General features: G+C 45.6%; 1 protein-coding gene across 4 annotated transcripts in view; it reads right to left on the reverse strand.

The window, feature by feature from the left end:
• Nucleotides 1-6826: 6826 nt before the first annotated feature.
• The window catches only part of IQSEC2 (IQ motif and Sec7 domain ArfGEF 2), a 105002-nt gene continuing 92424 nt past the window's right edge, over nt 6827-19404 (reverse strand). For 3 of the 4 annotated variants that reach the window (XM_075538570.1, XM_075538569.1, XM_075538571.1), the window contains 8 exons: nt 18357-18523; nt 15982-16121; nt 14859-14984; nt 12881-12980; nt 12165-12326; nt 10217-10390; nt 9666-9715; nt 6827-9074 (listed from right to left, as the gene is read on the reverse strand). In XM_075538570.1, the coding sequence (XP_075394685.1) occupies nt 8109-9074; nt 9666-9715; nt 10217-10390; nt 12165-12326; nt 12881-12980; nt 14859-14984; nt 15982-16121; nt 18357-18523 (1885 nt within the window). In that variant the 3' untranslated portion in view covers nt 6827-8108. The remainder of the gene's footprint in view (nt 9075-9665; nt 9716-10216; nt 10391-12164; nt 12327-12880; nt 12981-14858; nt 14985-15981; nt 16122-18356; nt 18524-19404) is intronic. The other variant, XM_075538572.1, reaches the window with a different exon arrangement.

Genomic DNA, 19404 nt, shown 5'->3' on the forward strand with positions numbered 1-19404 from the left:
ATTAGAGCTAATGAGGGTGGCTATTCATCAAGAGCCATTAGCTATGAAGCATCGTTGTCTCACAGGTTAGGAGACTCAGAGGTGTATACACTTACCCAAGTGTATGCCTTCTAAGTGACAGAGCTGGAATTAAAGCTCAAATATGACTGCCATACCATAAAGTTGCTGCTCCACACATAGTAGCTGTTCAGGAAATGGGGTTTGCTAAAGAGTTCCTGAGTGGCAAAAAAAAAAAAAAAAAGTTTGGCTGCTAACTGAAAGGTTGGCCGTTTGAACCCACCTACAGGCACCTTGGAAGAAAGGCCTGCCAATCTGCTTCAGGGTGGGCACAGCCTTGAAAACCCTCTGGAGTGCCATTCTACGTTGAAACACATGGACTAACCATGAATTGGAACTGACTCAGTGGCAACTTTTGTGGGTGTGTCTAGGCAGTTTGCAGCTTGTTGGGAACCAACAAGAGCACAAGCATGGCAGGGTGAAGCATTAGGAAGCATCAGGGAGCTTACCTTGCCCTGGGATGGGGGCTTGGCTTTGTCCACACCCTCTGAAAATGGATCAGGCAATAATGGAAAGATTTGGCTGAGTTCTCAACCAACTCATCCCACCTATGTCTTCTGAATGAAACTAATAAATCAAGTAACTTTGAGGCTCACTTTCCTCAACTGTAAAATAGGGTCTCTGACATCTCTAAAGTGAGTATGAACTGTCAGCTCTAACGCCAAAGTAACTCTGAAATCCACCCCTCTTTCCCACATCCTCTTCTACTCCCTAGGTGAGCCATTTATTTCTAACTTTGGCTATTAAAAGAGCCTCCTCAAGGTGTCTTTTTGAACTATAGAAAGAGAGCTAGAGAAATGTAGATATCTATTGTGTGGTTCTCTTTTAGCTCAAACATACTATTGTGAGGATGGCACGGAACCAAGCAGTGTACAATGGGTTGCTTTGAGTCAGGTGTGACACCAAGGCACTTAACAACAATACTGTGTGCTTACATACACAACCCAAAAGTGATGTATCGAAAATCGTGATAATTCTAAAAGCAATACATTATAACTCATTGAATGAAATTAAAACCCAGGAGTCCACACTCACATAAATAGAGGGGAAAGATCGGAAAGCTTTTCCTTAAATAGAATGCCAAATAATAAATATAGAAGGAATGTGTATGAAAATCATCAATATAGGTTTTAAAAAATCTAACTCTTAAAACATAACTGTACCACCTACTGCCTAAATCTTGGTTCCTATTTTCTACACTCTACTAAAAGAAAAAAAAATAAACCAAGGCTCCTTGGAGAAATCAATGGCCAATTACAGACTGGAGCAGGGAAGGTCCAAGGTCGGCCTGGAGCATCTTGCGGTACCAGAAGACAAGGAAGCGCTCAAAGAACAATGGAGACATGTCAAAAGGATCTAGGAGTTACCTTGAAGGGCCTCTTGCTGGTCAAGACTGGGTCATTTTGTACATCAAAATAAAGAATAATAGGACACCCAAGGCACTCTGGTGGCACTGTGGATTACACTTTGGGGTGCTAACCAAAAGGTCAAACCCACTGGCCGCTCCATGGGAAAATATGAGATTGTCTACTCCTGTAAAGATTTATAGTCTTGAAAACTGCACATATAGACCTTATGAATCAGAATCAGCTTAGTGACAGTGGGTTTAGTTTTTGGTTTTCACTCACTCACTGACATGGTTAGGTTCCAAAGACCAGCTTATTATGTTAAAATTAGTATTTAAAAAAAGGCAGCTGACTACGTCATTACATAATTGTCAAACTACTAAGAATCAGGGCCTAGCCAAGTAGACACATAGCTTTAAACATTACTTTCGCTTCTTACTTCAGCCTTCATTACTGCCAAATGTACATTGTTAAGGCACAAAATAGTTGAATAGTAGATTTATTTTACAAATGTGAAATGTCAGACAAGATAGTCAATAAGTGAGGAGTAGGTGTAATGTATTATAACCCATTGAATAAAATAGACAACGATGAGTACATGATGATATAAATAAGTGTGGGAGAAAGGAAAGCTCTCTCTTATAGCAGAAAGCTAATTAATACATGTAGAAAGAACAATGGCATTAGAAAATCACCATTTGCCAATCTCCGCCATAATAATAGTTTCAGTAAATGCTGAAACTAGTAGGTGAACATTTGAGGAGTTACAGGATATGTATCTAATCTCAATACATCGCACTATAAACTACACATTAATTGCAAAGGGAAAAATAGTCATTCTGTGGTAGAGAAAGAATGTGTCACCTGATCTTACTTTGTTTTCTACTGAGGCTGGCAACAGAAATCGGTTGGTAGCAGAGGAATGGAAATACAGAGGATTGCCAGTCTCCATGCTTGGCTTATTCTGTGCCCACTGCCTAGGCTGTGCTCTCCTGTTCCTTTTTCATTATTCCACCAAGACCTTTGCATACTCTCTCACCTCCAGGCCTTTGCCTATGCGACTCTCTCTGTCAAATGTCCTTCTTTACCGACTCACCCTTCAAGATTCCACTCAAAGGACGCTTCCAGTAAACCTTCAACACCCCCTCAAGATGGGGTTTCCCCTTCCTTTGTGTGCCCCTTCCTTCTGGGCCCACACTTATTACTGTATTGCCATCATCTCTATCAGGCTGTGCACTCCAGGAGGTCCAGTTTTGGACTGTCCAGTATGGCAGCCACTACCCCAATGTTTAAATGAAATTTTAAAATTCAGTTCCTTAGATGTGAGAGAAGGGAAACTGCTCTTTTACAGCAGACAGCTAACTAAACACATTTCAAATACTCATAACCACATGTGGCTCGTGGCTACTTTATTGGACAACACAGATATAAAGCATAAAGATCTATTGGACAGTACTGGACTAGAACAAAGATAAGAACTGAGATTCTAGGGTCTTTGTCCCTTGTTATATGTTGCTCCAGCCACACATCAGAAGAGATTTGGAGTAGAACTGTTGGTGTGACAGGCAATGGAGCTGTCCTCAGGTCCTTAAAGAACAGGGAAAGCGAAGAGATGAACTACCCCATGTGCAGTGTAGATGATGAGCTTCTGCAGAGTGAGAGGTCAGAACAGAGAAAACTCAGGGCTCAGACTGCAATGAGGAAGGCAGGAGTAGACCTGGGGAAGATGAAGGAAGCATGAGGGGCCCCAACGCTAGAATGCAGTTTGCATCAATCAATAAATCAACCAATGCAGAGATACCTGACTTCAAGATATAGCTTAAAGCGAACTATTCGTTAACAAAAGTTTAGTGATATGTATGCTGTGCCAAGCACCGTGCTGGGAAATGCTCTGGACAGAGATAATTCAGACCAGTGTCACTCTGAAGGCACTGTGACCTGCTAGAGATGATAGGCAACGATATAAAGGATCTTCAGGAATGTGATGAAGGGTACATTTTGTAAAGGGTGGGTCACTTAAGCCCATGTTGCAAAAGTGAGAAATTATCAGAAATATATCTGGCTGCCAGGGAGTGAGGCACAGGTAATAATACCAAGGTTGGACAATACAAGCATTTTCAGAGAACAGTGAGTGGTTGGCCAAAGTGTTGGAGGGGAATGAGAGGACGGCAGAGAGAGGCTGGAGACACCCCATGGAGGATCTTCAATGTCTCAACAAAGAGTTTGCAATAATTTCTCTCTGTGGCTTGTTGTGTGTCTGGCAGGGATAGGCACCTCTCATGTATCTGTTGCCCCATGTGGCAGTTAGATGTTACGTCAACTTGGCCCTGTTTGAACATGTAGAGGTGTAGTCCAACCTGTCCATCAGGTCACACCACCTGATGATACCTTCTTGGGTGGTGTGGCCTTTTTAGCAGAAAGGCATTGGGGCCTTCTTCTCTCTGCCACTTCACCTTCTTCCTTGCTGCAACTTCACTGGGACTCTGTGCCTGCCTTCAGGTGTGGCCCCATGTGGGCCACAGACCCGGAGAGTTCTTGGTACCCTGCCATGTTTCCACCAGTTTTGGATCCACACAACTTGGCACCCACTGGCCTGTAATCTCCCTGATTCCTGCTTCCCTTTCTGCCTTATTGGCCTGCAGCTATGTGAGTCTGAGGAGAGCCCTGCCTAGCACTGGACCCATGAACTGGAGTTGGATGTGGCTGGGATGCCTTCTTGATATACGGTTCCTTCTTTTTTTTTAACATTTTATTAGGGGCTCATACAACTCTTACCACAATCCATACATATACATATATCAATTGTATAAAGCACATCTGTATATTCTTTGCCCTAATCATTTTCTTTTTTTTTTCTCTTTTATTTTCTCCTCTTAAGGTTCCTTCTTATACATAGATGAGTGTCACTGGGTTTGTTTCTCTAGGCAACCCAGCCTAACACACTCTGTAAGATAGTTATGTCCATTTTACAGATAGAAGATCAGACTGTGAAGGGCTAGGTCACTTGTCAAAGGAAACACAGTCAAGTTACTGAGCCAGTATTTGAATTTGGAAAGCTGAATATTTGTAAAAATGAATCCAATATCAAGCTGAGGTTGGAAGATTGGGGAGTGACCAGAGGTAGTCCAGTTTGTTTTGAATTTGATTCAGGGCTCTCTGGGCTTATGTTCTGTTCCTTGATCAGAGGCATCCAATGCTGCTTAGATGCTGCTATTGTTGCTTGATGGCCTCTTGAGACTGCCTTTGAGTGTGCATATGAGGAAGAAAATGGAAGACATTGATCAAAGCTGTTAAAGAATGGGGCCATTTAAACCATTTTCTCTTGGTGACCATTCCAGACTCCACTGAGGCAGCAAAAGTATTTGCCGACTGCTGCTTCTGGGAACCCCAATGAACATAACCTAGAATCACTGCTCTGCCTCATCCCTCCTGTACTATGCCGAACCACGTCACATCATGGTACTAAAAACGTCCATTTCATATGGAGGTAGTTTGGAAGCCTGGAAGAAGACCTGGGCTAGAAGGCAGGAAACTATCTTCTGGCTAGATGTGTGGCTTCAGTTAGATTCTCTGGGCTTTTCTACTCCTCTTTAAAGTAAAAGGAGTTCGGCTACTTTTTATCTAATATGTTGTATATATACAGAGGACCCTTAGAATGTACACAAGTAAGTCAAAAAGTATTGCCACCAAAAAATCATAGAAACTTTTCTGAAACAAAACTAGTAAATTGTGAAGCTATTGTTTCTCAACATATCTTTTATCTAAGCCATTCATTTCTGAAAGCAGTCTTGTTATCGCTCTAACCCTGAGGACTTCTGTGCTCTTCGAATTAGACCACATCAAAACATTAATTTTGACATCCTCAGGGGACTCGGAATATGTTCCCTTTAAATGTTTTGTTGTTGTTGTTGACGTTTTAATGTTAAGTCAAAAGGGCCAAATCAGGACTGTAGGGTGGGTAGGATAAAGTTTCCTAACAAAATTCTCATAGGACTTCCCTTGTTACTCTTGAAGAATAAGCAGATATGTTGTTGTAATGGTGGGGTAGAGTGGGGGGTGGGGATCGACACATATTTTAAAATCTTTTTCTCACCAATGTAGTTTTCCATTTTCTTATAACTTCTTCATCATAAGCCATCTTAATTGTCTGATATCTTCCTTTGGAGTTGCCCCCAAACAGTTGCCATAGCTTTCTGAGCTGACCTCTATACCTTGATTCAACTGGCCTAGCAGATCTTCTCAGAAGCCATACTGTTTTGATTGGGCCTCACTCTCAGGATCATACTAGTCAATCCAAGATTAGTCTCTGGTTATGATTCATTACATCACATTATGCCCATTTGCTTTGATCTTGTTTTTAGGAGAAAACACTTTGGGACTGAAAGCTTGCTGAGTCTAAGATGTTCACTTCAAATTGAAATATTAAATTATGTGAGATCTCAACTTCAGTAGGTAATCACATCAATGGTAATCGATGGTCTTCTATCAGTTTCTGGACTTCAGCCACAGTTTCTTCATTTGACAAGGTTGCTACTCTTTCCTCTCTGGGCCCATCTTTGAGATCACCCTGATCTTCCTTATAATGCTCAACCTATCTAAAAAGTGATACGTATGTGGGGCAAAAGCTTCAGTGATTTGGAAAGATATCCACTTGAGTTTTGTTAAAATTTTGAAATTAGCCTTGACCTTAAAATAGTTTTTCCCCCTATGGCACCAAGTGTGTCATTTTTAAAAGGCATCCTAATGATAACTTGTCTTCAGTCATTTACTGATTGTAGAGACAAGTTTAGACACATTTTGTTTGGAATAAACTCACGCATGTGGGAACCAGACCCTAATAGCAATAGTTTTTGACTCATCCTCTCATCTACCTCTGTGCCCGTCCTGGGGCAAGCCACCCTCCCTCCCCTGAAGGACACAGATGTGGCCAGAAGTTATGGAGGAGACTCCAGGGCAAAGCCAGGACTGCCACAGAAGTGTGAGGATAGATGACACAAGAGTGGAAGGAACTATCAAATCTGTGGAAGGAAGAGAAAGGAACTAACTTTTTGAGTACCTACTCCATGCAGGCTGCTTGAATCTCAGTACTTCATGGAACCATCAAAAACCCATGTGCCAAAGGCTTTTTACCCCCCGTTTTAGGCTGAGTAATCTTGAGCTTCAAAGAGAGCACGTGCCAAGGGAAGTGTGAAAAATCCAGCAATTGAACTGCGTCAACTCCATAGCCCACAATGTCATGCAGGTTATGAAATGAGATAGGAAAATAATCCCTCATTCCTACCTCCTATCCAATCGAAATGTCTTGCCCATGGAATTCCATGAACCCCTATCATTAGCACATTACCTCCCTGGGCTAAGGCCTCTTTCTCCTGGGGCTCCACTGTCGGGGGAGGAGAGCATAAGTAGGAGACAGAGGCGGGAGGTAAGCACAAGGTCTTTTATGAGGCATCAAATATACATTCTTATATACAAGGAGGAAAAAAAGACAATGCCCGCAGCCCGGCTCCATACATTCCCTCCCACTGCCATCCTCCCTTGTCCCCAGGGCCTGGGGTCCCTGACCCTTCATACAGCCGAGAGGGAAGAGCGAGGCAGGGCCTGAGAAAGGGGGCTAGATATGCAGGGTAAGAAGAGGAGCTGGAGTTTGTAAAAATATATTTATAATAAATAAACAGGGCTGGAGAGGCCGCGGAGATTTTGATGCACAGCAGGACTCGGACATCTCGACTCCCAGGCCCTGCTCTGATAGTTTTGATCTCTGCTTCAATAAGGACATTTTGGGCTCATTGTGGAATGCTGGGAGCCTCTCTCCCCAGGGCTGATGGTAAGTAAGTACCCTGCCGCCCAGCTAGGTGTATGTAGGTGGTATCTGTAAAGTGCATTGTCTTCAGTTGTCGGTGGGGAAAGTGTAAGGGAATGGGGGGCATGCAACATGGGTGAGGGAGGGCAGTGCCCTTCTCATCCCAGACCTGGGCCCCCCAAAACCTGCCTGGATGTGGATTAGGATTAGAACGCTACAGGGAAAGGCAAGGTCTTGAAGCTGAAGAGGGCTGGGCTGGGGCCTACTGGAGAGAGGTCATAGGCTGGCTCCAAAGAGAATGCACTGCCCCAAGTGGGGCCCAGCAGGAGCAGAGTCCCATCCACCAGTGCACTCTTAGTCTATGTCCTCCAGCAGGCAGAAAGACACATGGAGGTGTGTGGCCAGGTCTTGAGGTCAGGGAGAGTGCCAAGTCCACTGAGGTTTGGCCATTACTCGAAAGAGCTCTCTCCTAGCCCACATGCCCAGGGGAACCCTGGGGAAACCTTTACCTCTACAGTTCTGGAAGCTCACTCTTCTCTACCAGGTAGAGCTGAAAGGAAGCTCATGTTGGCCTGGAGGTCTGAGGCCTCTCAGCCAGACCTCCAGAGAAAAGCGGGAAAGAAAAAGAGAGGAAAAAGAGGATGAGGATCTCTGAAAGGTCCTCACCACTTCCCAGAGCTAGATAGCCCTGAGTTCAGGCTTCAAGTGTCAGGGGTCCTCAAATCTAGAAAAAAACATACTGAAAGAGTTAGACGAGGGGACCCAAGGCAGGGAAGAAGAGGGCAAGAGGACATTTCTATGCGTATATATACTTTTTTAAAACTGAGGAAGCAGAGAGGGTATAAGGGCCCTCCGCAATGGTTTCCCCAGATCTTCCTGGGTCCCCAGCTCACTATATCTATTCATCAGACCACGGTGCTAATCCGGCTTGGCTTGGCCTTGGGGTTTGCAGTGGGTGGGTTGGCTGTGCCAGGGGGCCCAGAGGCGTGCAGAGGGCCATGGGGTGAGGTGGGTGGCAGGGGTGAGTGTGGGGTGTGGGGTGAGGGTGGGGGCAGGGGTGGGTAGGAGGGGTGGGGTGGAATGGGTGAATGTGGTGACAATGGTGACTGAGGGTGATGGGGGTGGGAATAGGAGCTTCCTGGGGGCCGAGATCCAGGACCCCCCGCTGCTCCTGCTGCTGGCATCATCTGTGGATGGTGACTGAAGATGAAGTGCTTTGGGCCCTGTTTGTGGGCTGGAGGGTGTTGGGGGGCAGGACTGTACAGGGGCAATGGGGATGTGGGCTGGTGCAGGGGGTGGCGGCCATGTGGAGCAAACTGAGGGTGTCCTCCAGCCCCCCGTCTAGGAGCCCTGCTTGGCCGGCCCAAAGTATAGTGCTGGGGGCCTGGGACTGGACCATGTGCATGGAAATGGCGATGTGGCCCCACAGGTGGGGCTGAGGCGGGAGGTGGTGGAATGGAGCCCAGTTGGGGTAGGGGTGGTGGCTGCTGAGGAGGTGGGGGTAGAGGGGGCTGCTGAGGTGGGAGGTAAGGTGGTGGGGCAGGGCCTGGTCCTTGGCAGTACTGGGCATGCAGGGCCTGGAGCTTTGACTGCCCATCAGGCAGCACCCCCAAGCCACCATGGCTGTGACCGTGGTGGTGGTGGTGGTGGTGGTGGTGGGTGGAAGAAGCAGATGAAGAGGAGGCAGAGGCCTGGCCTGTTGGCGGTGGTGGCATCTGGAAAGGCCCCTTGCCCCGCTTGCTTCCAAATAGAGAGCCCAGGAAGGATGAGGAGTTGGAGACGGGCCTCTGGCTCTTGTACTCCTCTGGCGGCTGGGGTGGGGGCGGAGGTGGCATCCTCTGGTGAGGGCGTGGACTGCTAATAACAGACCCCTGGAAGGGGGGAGGGGAGGAAGTCAGGCCAGTCTAGATGTCCTAAACCCCCAACCCTAAACTCCACCCCTGTCCCTGAGGGCTGGAGCCAGGGAGACAGAACTCCCAAGTAATAATAGTAATAGTCCTGCATTTGCACATGGGGCTTCCCAGCTCACAAAGCTCTGTTGTCACATTCGCTATCTCATCTGAGCTTCAGCTGGGAGAGAAAAAATTAGTATTATCTCTTTAGTACCCCCATTTTGCAGGCAGGGAAAAGGTTAGGTCCAGAGAAGCAGAATGGCTTGCTCAGGATGAGAGAGCAAGACTTGGAGGTAAAAGCTTTCTTATGGCCCAACTCCAAGGGCATCACTACGCAGAGTCTGCCCTGGGGTTGAGAAGGGGCATGGGAGAGTGGAAGACAGACTGAGAGACAGGCAGAGTGAGGACAGACAGAGTTGAGGACAGATGGAGAGAATGACTGGCTGGGAGAGGCAGCCACACGGTTCCCCAGATGGAAGGCGGGCAGCAACAGATCCCCTCCTCCTCTGGGGTTCCATGGCCAGGGAAGGGCTCATGCAGAGGAAGAGTGGGGCAAGAGCTGGCACTTACTTCGATGGTGCTGTCCAGCGATCCCACGCTGTTACGCCGCCCCCGCTTCCCTGCACCCACAAGCAAGGAGCCCAGCGTCAGAGCAGCAACCCCCCCTCCCCACCCTGCTGGGCTCCAGAACTGGGCACCAGGCCTGGGTCCCTCCCGGGGACAGACACCCCATTATCCCTTCCCCCATTGAAGAGGGGGAGATGGGGAGGAGGAGAGATGAAGGAGGAAATAGAGGAGGAAAAGATGGAGGAGGAGGAGAAGAGGTGGTACAGGAGAGATAGAAGAAGAAAATGAGGAGGAACGGTGGAGTAGTGAGAGAGGATCTAGACTGTGGCCCCATTTCACCTTCCCTGACCCAAACCCTGGGCTCCTCCTGTTCTGACCTGGCTACCAGGCCCCCTGTGGCATAGCACCCAGGGCTCTGGATGAAGTCAGGGTGTGTGTATGTGTGTGTGTGTGTGTGTGGCAAGTTTCGGGAAGGCTAGTGGTCAGTGACAGAAGGCAAAGAAGACACCTGGTCCCACATCTCCCCAGCTAGGACAGGGGTTCAGAAAACTTACCTGCATCAGAGAGGTCTCTCAGGGAACTGCTGAGTGCGCCCCGTTTGAGCCCATCGCCTGCCCCATAAGTGTCCTCCAGGCTACTTCGGGCCAGTGTCCCATTCACTGAGTCTTTGGCCCCTCCAGGCTGTGAGGCATTAGGCCGCATCATACCTTTCTGCTTCTCCAGCTCCGCTGGGTGGCAGTGGGGAAGACAGAAAGCAAAGGTCAGGAACAAGATTGAGACCCCACCTAACTGACCTCACCCCTTCAGAGCAGACTTACTTCTTCCTCCTTCTGTCCCTCAGGCCTCCTGTTTTGCCCCCTAAATGGGCATTATGCGTTTTCCATCAGGCCTCAGCTTTATCTCTGAGGCTGTCTCAGTGCCCCACCTATCTTGTACCATCTCCTCTTGCTCAGTTTGCCCTCACCTCCTTCCATCCTTGCTCTTGCTGTTCCTTTCCCCTTCCTTTATCCCTCCTTATTGCTGCCCTTTCTCTATGTTGTTTCTCAAACCACCCTTGCCCTTTGACAAAGAGCTTCCCAGAAGACAGTTCGCTGGAGGGGCAGGGAAGCCCTTGCAGTCTATTGCTAAGAGCAAGCTTTCGGAGCTCCCTCAGTTCTCTAGACCTTGCTTCAGAGTAGAGAGGCTCCTGGAAGAACAGGAGCAGGAAACTGACACAAACTGAATCCTTTATTATGTGCTGGCAGTGGACTGGATGCTATACACCACACTTCATTCTCTCTGAAGCCTCACAACAGTTCTGAGGAAAGGCGTATCACCCACAATTCTCAGAGGAAGAAACCGAGACTCAGAGAGATCAGAGAGCTTTGCCAAGGGGCATACAGCTGGAAATAGTGGGGCTGACACTATAGTAGCAGGGCTCCTTGAAGCGGGAGCCTGTGCTCCCTGGCCCTCCCTATACTCAGAGGCCAAGGATACTTTTGTCTATTGCCTTCCCCTCCTCTTGGTGTATTCGTCCTATCCCTTTCTCAGAATTTCCCCGGGTCTTTAGTGATCTGAAATTCCCCCCTACCTTGCAGAGGAGTAGGAACTATCCAGTCCTTCTATCTGTTTCTTTCTTTCTGTCTGCCTGCCTCTTGCTCCTTAACATCATGTGACTTAACTGTGACAAGGAACTAGGGCTGCTTAGCCTGGAGAAAACTTGGAGGGCATGGAAAGGAAGGAGATGTAATCACTCTGTTCCCATATGTCTGATCAGAATGACTTGATGATACCCTGCAGGCTGGGGGACCGTCACTGGGACTTAGCTCAGGAATGAATATGTGGGGAGAACAGAAGGAAGAGTGGGGAGGAGAATATTTGTTGAGCACCTCATATGTATTAAAATACTTCAAAAAAAAAAAGAGGACCTGATGCAAAGGGCTTAAGTGGAGAGCAACTGCTTTGAAAATGATTAGGGCAAAGAATGTACGGATGTGCTTTATACAATTGATGTATGTATATGTATGGATTGTGATAAGAGTTGTATGAGTCCCTAATAAAATGTAAAAAAAAGAGTTGTATGAGTTCCCAATAAAATGATTTTTAAAATAAACAAATAAATAAAATACTTCATCTACCTCATCTGATTTGATCTCTACTATTTTAAGACGGAGATTCAACTCTCACAATTTCATGTATGTAAAACCTAGGGCTCAGAGGGCTAAACAGCTTGCCCCAGTTTATCCAGAACATAAGCAGCATACTCCCAGTACCCTGATTCTTCTCCCTGATGTCTTTCAAAAGAAGCTCATAATTAGGTTTTGAAATACTAATATGAGGTTGGAAAGTAATAGGCCCCTTGTCACTGAAGGTATGCAAGATGAGGCTGAAGGGTTCCTACAATGAGTGTAGGGAGATTGGCTAAGCTAACTCTCAATCCTGAGATTCTCAGAGGACGGGCTGCCCGGTCTGTGAAGAGCAGTGTATTAGGAAAGGGGAAAAGAGGTGTGGCTGGGTACTCACACTCTACACGGTATTTCTCCATTTCCTGCACCTCTGCAATGGACTCTCGTAGGTCAGATGTGAAGCGGAGCCGGTCTTGGAGGCTGGGGGCATTGAAAATGATGAGAACTTTCCGCTCCCCACCAGGTACTGCGGACAGCAACTTGATCCCAAACTGATAATCTGCGGGGAAAGGGAAGTAGCAGGGTAGGTTGGACACCTCTGTCTGGATTGAAGCAAGGTGGCTCCTAAGTGAAATGATGTTGCTAATATTTAACTCTGATCCTGGATCTCAAGAATCTTCAATGACTACCCTTTCTTCCTCGAGCCCCCAAACTCCTGGTATTATAGTCCTTCCTGCTACTCTCGGCAGGAAGGCAAACTGAACCCTGCTGTTCTCTGCAAACCCCACCCTTAACACCTCTGCCTGTACTCATATTGGGTCTGCTGCCCAGAATGTCACCCTGCTCCTGGCTCAGGGCTCCAAGGCACCGCATATCTCCAGCCAATGTTCAAGCATTCTTTTGTAGATTCGTCGCCCAGTGCTTAACCATTTGTGTCACTCAGGGCCTCCTTGGAGACCTTAGCCCAGCAAAGAAGTACTCCAAAACCAGGAGGCTGATATAAATAGCTAATCGGCTGGAAGCCGCAGCCATGGAAGGCTAGTATGGATGAAGGATGAGCATGGGGGCCATAGCATAGACTCTTTGGTAGCTGGGATTCAAGAAGGGACTCACATGAATTCTGGAAGAGCTGCATGTGCATTTCCACGAGGGGAAAGGACTGACGGAAGCTGTATGTCACCAAGATCTTCTTCTTCTGGAAAATTTTGGTGACCTTTGGCAAGGATGGGGAAAAGACAAAAGGTAGGGTTTGGGATGGGAAATTTCCACATGGCACCTATTTCCAGTATCCTCCCTCTCTTCCCATCCCCAGTAACAGATGTATATACCAGAATACACCCCGCCCCCCAAATTGGGTAGAATTGAAACTTGAGGAGCAGAATGGAGAATATGGGAGAAAAAGGCAAGTTCTTTGTGTAAAGATGATGTACAACAGTCATTTAAGATTTTTTTTTTGCAGGAATTAACTGGGTGCTGCTCCATCCAAAGAAGCCTTTCTTAACACCCTAAACAGAAATGTTTTTTGTTGTTGTTTTGTTTTGTTTCTAATCTCCCCTTCTCTGAGTTTCCAGAGAATTGGTTTAGCACCTTTCACTTGTTAGGTGTTATGACACTCTTCTGAGACATGATTGCCCCCTGCTGGACTGGGAATGCTAAGAGGTTCTCATCCATCCCTACTGGGCCTAGCACTTCCCTCTGCTGAAATCCTGGTCTTACTCTCAAAAAACCCAAGTACTTGGGTACTCAGGACTCAATTAACATAGTCTACAAATAGTCTGCAAATAATTTTTGAAGGCAAAGGTATTCGATTTCAGGATTGGTACAATACATAGTTATATAAAATATTTTTAATGTACTTTGGACTGTGAGGTCCTTGAGTACAAGACTATGTCTGTTTCATCTCTGTGTATTCAGTGTCTAGCACAGAGCTGGGTTCACAACAGCTGCCAATATATGGTAGATTTTATATATATATATATATATATATATATATATATATATATATATATATATATATATATATATATAAGATATGTACACATTCACTGAGCACCTATGTAGACCAGGCACTTCTCACAGTTAGACCATTCCATATCCAACATCTTATTGATCCTCATGACAACCTTATTAGGTAGGAATTAGACCCACTTCACAGCAGGAAAAATTTGAGGCTTTTACTATGCCTATTAAGAGTAGTGGTTTTCAACTTGGGGTGCTCCTCCCCCTCCCCCCACAGGTGGGCATTTAGCAATGCCTGAAGACATTTTTGGCTGGGTAGGGGTAACTACTGGCATCTAATAGGAGGCGGTGAGGATGTTGTTAAACCTATAATTCACAGCCCCCAACAGCAAAGAATTATCTCCAATGTCAATAGTGTCAAAGTTGAATCAAATGTCAAGCCTTGTTCTGAAGGAGCGGAGACTAAGAGGGTCTTCTTAAATCCTGAAAGATTTATTCCACAGCAGAAGGAAAAACACGTGTTCTCTATGATACCCAGTGTTGAGTGAAGATGTTTAGAAGAAACTCAGAGACAGATTCTAATAGTCAGAGCTGTCTGACAAGGAAACGGCAGGCCACTTTCTGTCCCTGCAACCATATAAACCCAGGGACCATGTAGGAGGCTAGTTCTTGCCCTGGGTAAGAAGTTACTCAGGAGACTCAGAAATTTCCTTCCAGCCCCCGAGTCTTATGAATCCCACCCCAAAGAGAAGACTATCTGGCCTGGTGATAAGCTCTGTTGTAAGACTGATTCAAACATCCCAATGACCCAAAGGTTTTAGACTGAACTCAGGGTCACAGATTGTCCTCCCTCTATCCAATCTTTTGGGACACTGAAGTAGATAGGGACATTTCCTACCACTTATTACATCTCAGGTCTGTCACACACACCCCACCCCACCCAGTCTACTGTCACTACCTCCAAATGGATCTTTGAGGAAGAGGACTAGAAAAGACCTACACCAGATCCCATAGATCCCATGCTAGAGAACCTCTCCCACCATCCCTCCACCCAATGTTAATATGGTTCACACCAGACCCAGGGCCCAAGCCCACCATCTTCCTTCCATCTCCTCCCCGACAATGTTCATACCACAAGAAGATCATTGAAGAGGAAGACCTCTCGCTGATGCAACCCTAGTCTCTGAGGACGGTTTGGATCTGGCACCTCATAGAGCTGGCAGCAGCACACCAGTCGACGGTGAGGGAGAGACAGGACCTAGATAGGCATGATAAAAATAAGTGTCAGTAAGGCCAGCCCACCAGTTTCAAGTCTTCAGATCCTTAACGTTCAACAGTAGGAGGAGGTTTACCCTTGATACATAGCATTGTCACTCTGACAACAGGATATAAGCTACTAAGGTCTAAGTGTTTCTGCCACCTTGCCTTTGTCCCTGTGTCCCTTTGTCTAGAATACCTTTCTTGGTCAGCTCCACTGCAGCCTTCCTTCAAAACCCCCTCCTAATATTATCTCTTCCCAGAAGTGTTTTCCAATTTCCTCATGCTAGAAATGACCTCTCCTTCTTTTGTGCTCCCCTTAACTGGACTAAAGAGACTCAAACCCACTGCCAGGGAGTTGATTCTGATTCATAGTGAAGGCATAGTGGGTTCAGTATTAGGCTGCAATCTATACGGGGGGAAGTTCATGTGCACCAGGGGCTCCATGGGGGAAAGATGAGGCTATCAGTTCCTGTAAAGATTTACAGGCTCAGAAACCCAAAGGAGCAGTTCTATTCTAGCTTATAAGGTTGCTACGAGACTACAAGGTAGAGGTGTGGTTTTGTGGTTTTGTCTGAAAATCTCATTGATCTGTGTATACTCCCAAGGATAGATTCCATGTCTTATTCACATTTGTGTCTTTGGTACCCAGTGAAATGCCAGGCTCAGTAGAAAAGCATCTGTAAATGTTCACGGACTATATAGCTATAGTGTGTTTTAGCTTTTGTTACCAACTTTGTTCTTCACGTGGGATGGGCAGGCAAAACCAGCAGTAGGAAGGATTTATATTATACCAACTATATACCTTGCCATAGAACGTGCTAAATGCATTCACATAGAGGGCCTTTCAAACTGCATGGCAACCTCCTGGGGTATACAGCATCATCCACTCTGTTTGGCAAGTAAGGGGAACCCAGGACTTAAAGAGGTATAGTGACTGAGCAATGGCAGAGGGAGACCAGAAACCGACCCCCACAGCAGTTTCCCAAAGTACTTACTGGTTTTTTGCCCACAATCATGCGCTCCACGGCCTGCACCTGGGATACATGGTCATCATTGGTCCGCAGTTCACGCCCCTGGATGCGCTGGTAGATGCCTACAAGGAGATCTCGGGGGATGTCTTCACCATTGTCAACCCCTAGGTTGGGGGAATAACAGAGATATCACACATAAAGGTACTGAGTGAGTGGAGGGGTTCCCCACCCACCCCGCCCCAGGATTGGAGGAGGTCGGTTCTCTAAACTCATTCACGATAAGGGCTAGATAATGTGCCGTCAGCCAAACAGTCAATTGTTTTTTACCTGGAGTGGGGATTTTGTCTAAACTCAGGATACACTGTGAGCAAAAGGATCAGATAATATTTTTACACTTATAATTAGGAAAATAATTTTAAATTATAATATCTAACGTTATTAAGAATGCAGGTAAGTCAGTATGTATGATTTTGAAAGGTAATTTAGGCAAGAGCCTACATGTTGATACCTAGTGATTCCTCTTCTAGAAATCTGCCCTAATCAGAATTAATCAGAATATGCACAAAGGGCTATGTACAGGGATGTTCACTAAGTGTCATTTACAATATAGAAACTTGAAAAAATCTAAACTCTAACAATAGAATAGTTAAGCGCTAACAATAGCAGAATATTTTACTATTGTAAAATATAGATGAGTGTATCCAATTAATAAAATAATAAACAACTATTAAAACTTGATATGTACAAAAAGATTTCAATGGCATGAGAAATTCTTGTGGTAAGTTGAGTGATAAGAGTAGCATAATAAATTGCATGAACAAAATGAAGGAAAAGACTAGAAAATATGCACCAATATTAACCAATTTGGGGTGATTAAAAGAAAATTTCTGTATTTTCTAATATTCCTGAAATTAGCATATACTACTTTTGTTTTCTTCCTTACTGATTTAATAATTATTGCTGCTAGATGCCATAGAGTTAGTTCTGACTCATAGCGATCCTATGTACGTACAACAGAATGAAACACTGCCTGGTCCTGCGCCAGTCTCACAAATATTCTTATGCTCTGAGCCCTTTGCTGCAGCCACTGGGACAGTCCATCTCGTTGAGGGCCTTCCTCTTTTTCACTGCCCCTCCACTTGACCAAGCCTGGTGTCCTTATAATACTTGATGGGAGGTGACTAACACACATATGTAAGTATATGCATATGTATATGTATACACACACATACATATACTGTAGAGGAAGAATGTCAATGAGTGAACAATGGCAAGATTCCAGGTAACCTCTGATCTATCTCACTTCCCTCTCCCAAAGTTTACCCTCCTTCTCCACTCTCGATTGTCTACCAAGTAAAACACAGTTACTCTACTCTATAAACCTTCTACTGGGGTAGTCTTCTCCTGTGGAACTACCACACCTCCTCTTTGGACAGGTGCCCATTGCATTTTTACCAAATTTGTCATCGTCTTTCCCCTTCGACTCTATTTCCTCTTTCATTTCTGTTCAACTAATTGTAACATCTGTGCCAGTTCTATTAGGCTGCTTGGCTGCTCTTTGGGGGAGAGGCATCAATTCAATAAATCAAGAAAAAGGGTAAAAATGATACTTTTTATTTGAAATTCAAGGCCATCATATATTGGGTCCAACTGACTCAATTATTCCATAGACAACTTTACATTTCCTACTCTGGACCTTTTCTGATTCTTCCACACACTCCCTGCCTTCCAAATGCTGCTCCCTTCTGGGTTTTCCCTTGTTTGAGCTCAGATGGAGCTTTGGGCTTCGCTATCATCACTGTCCACTTTCTGTCTTGTTAGTTATGTAGGTCCAGTCTTTCCCATAACAGGAAACTCTCTCAAGGCAGGAACTGTGGCAAACTGACTCCTCTCCATTGTTCCCAGCATTCATCAAAGAGACTGGCGTACAGTAGGCCCTTGGTGAGTGTTGACTGGCTGGTTAGTTGACTGAAAGAAGAAAGGCATGCATGCATTCACGAATGGAGAAAAAGGTACCTCAGATAATTAAATGAGTCTATCGGCATAAATAAAAAAGAGAAGAAAAGAGGGAGTGAATGAATAAACAGAAGAGTGAACAACTGAGTGAAAGAGTGTAATCTCTGTAAGAATCCAAAGCTTTCATTTATCAGGTTCACTGCTGTAGTGGCAGAACCTAGGAGAGCTTGGTATACAGTAGATAGATAGTCAGTACATGAATGAGTAAACAGACAAAGGAGTATTTGAATGAAGAAAAACTAATATCCTGGGACCATTCAGTCTTGGCAGAAAGTGAAACATCACAGGTTGATTTCTAGGGAGACAATGCAATATCCAGAATCCCCGCCACCACTCCCTCCCATCCCTTCTCAGGACAGGTAGGGATAGGGAGGTCTGGTCACCTCTCAGATTCTTGATGAAGTCATCTAGTTTCATCTTGCGTTCAGCCTTGACGCTGGGACTGTACATATCGGTATTGAGGAGAATGATGGCAAAAGCCAGGATGAAGATGGTGTCTGGATTCCGGAACTGGCGCACGAGGGCTGGGTTACATACGCAGTACCGCTGGCTGTAAGGCAGAAGGAGCCAAGGTCAGGCTGAGGCACCAGCAATCTTCACTATGTACCATCCTCTCACTCTGGTACTACTAGCCCTTTCCTGCAAGAAATACCTCCTAGTCCTTTGGATCCATTTGTTCTCTTCATAATTTCTCCTAACATTAGCACATAAAAATCACAATCCCCGTCTTTTATGAACCTTTGTCAGGGGCTTTATGTACACTGTCTCACGTAATCTAATCACAGTTCAACAAACAAGCAAACACAAAAACATCCCAAACTCACTGCCATCAAGTTGATTCCAACCCAGAGCAACCTTATTATAGAGTTTCTGAAGCTGTAAATCTTCATGGTAGCAAATAACCTCATTTTTCTCCCAAGGAGTGGTTGGTGGGGTTGAACTGTGGACTTGGTGCTTAGCAGACCAATACTTACCCAACAGCACCACCAGGGCTCCTTAATGTAGCTATTAGCAGCCCCATTTCACAGATGAAGTGAATGAGGCTTAAAGTGGTGAGATAACTTGCTCAAGGTAGTAGAGCTGGATGGAAACCCAGATCCTTCTGATTGTAGAGAAAAACACACTCTCATCAACTCTTCTGTTTGTCTTCTAAATACTCCAACGTGGTAGAGGCCAACATCTATACCCGGATCTGTCTGACTCCTAAGACATTTATCGTAGAGTAAGCATTGGACTGCAAGGTCTGTAGTTCAAACCTACCAGCTGCTCCATAGGAGAAAGCTGAAACGATCTGCACCTGTAATGATTTATAGGCTTGGAAGCACGAATCAAGGCAGCTATGAATTGGAATTGATGCCACAGCAATGGATTCAGGCTTTGGTTTTATAGTGGTTAAACTCATCGATTTGGCCAGACTTGGAAATCAAATCC

Source organism: Tenrec ecaudatus, chromosome X (genome assembly GCF_050624435.1).
Source record: "Tenrec ecaudatus isolate mTenEca1 chromosome X, mTenEca1.hap1, whole genome shotgun sequence".
Lineage (NCBI taxonomy): Eukaryota > Metazoa > Chordata > Mammalia > Afrosoricida > Tenrecidae > Tenrec > Tenrec ecaudatus.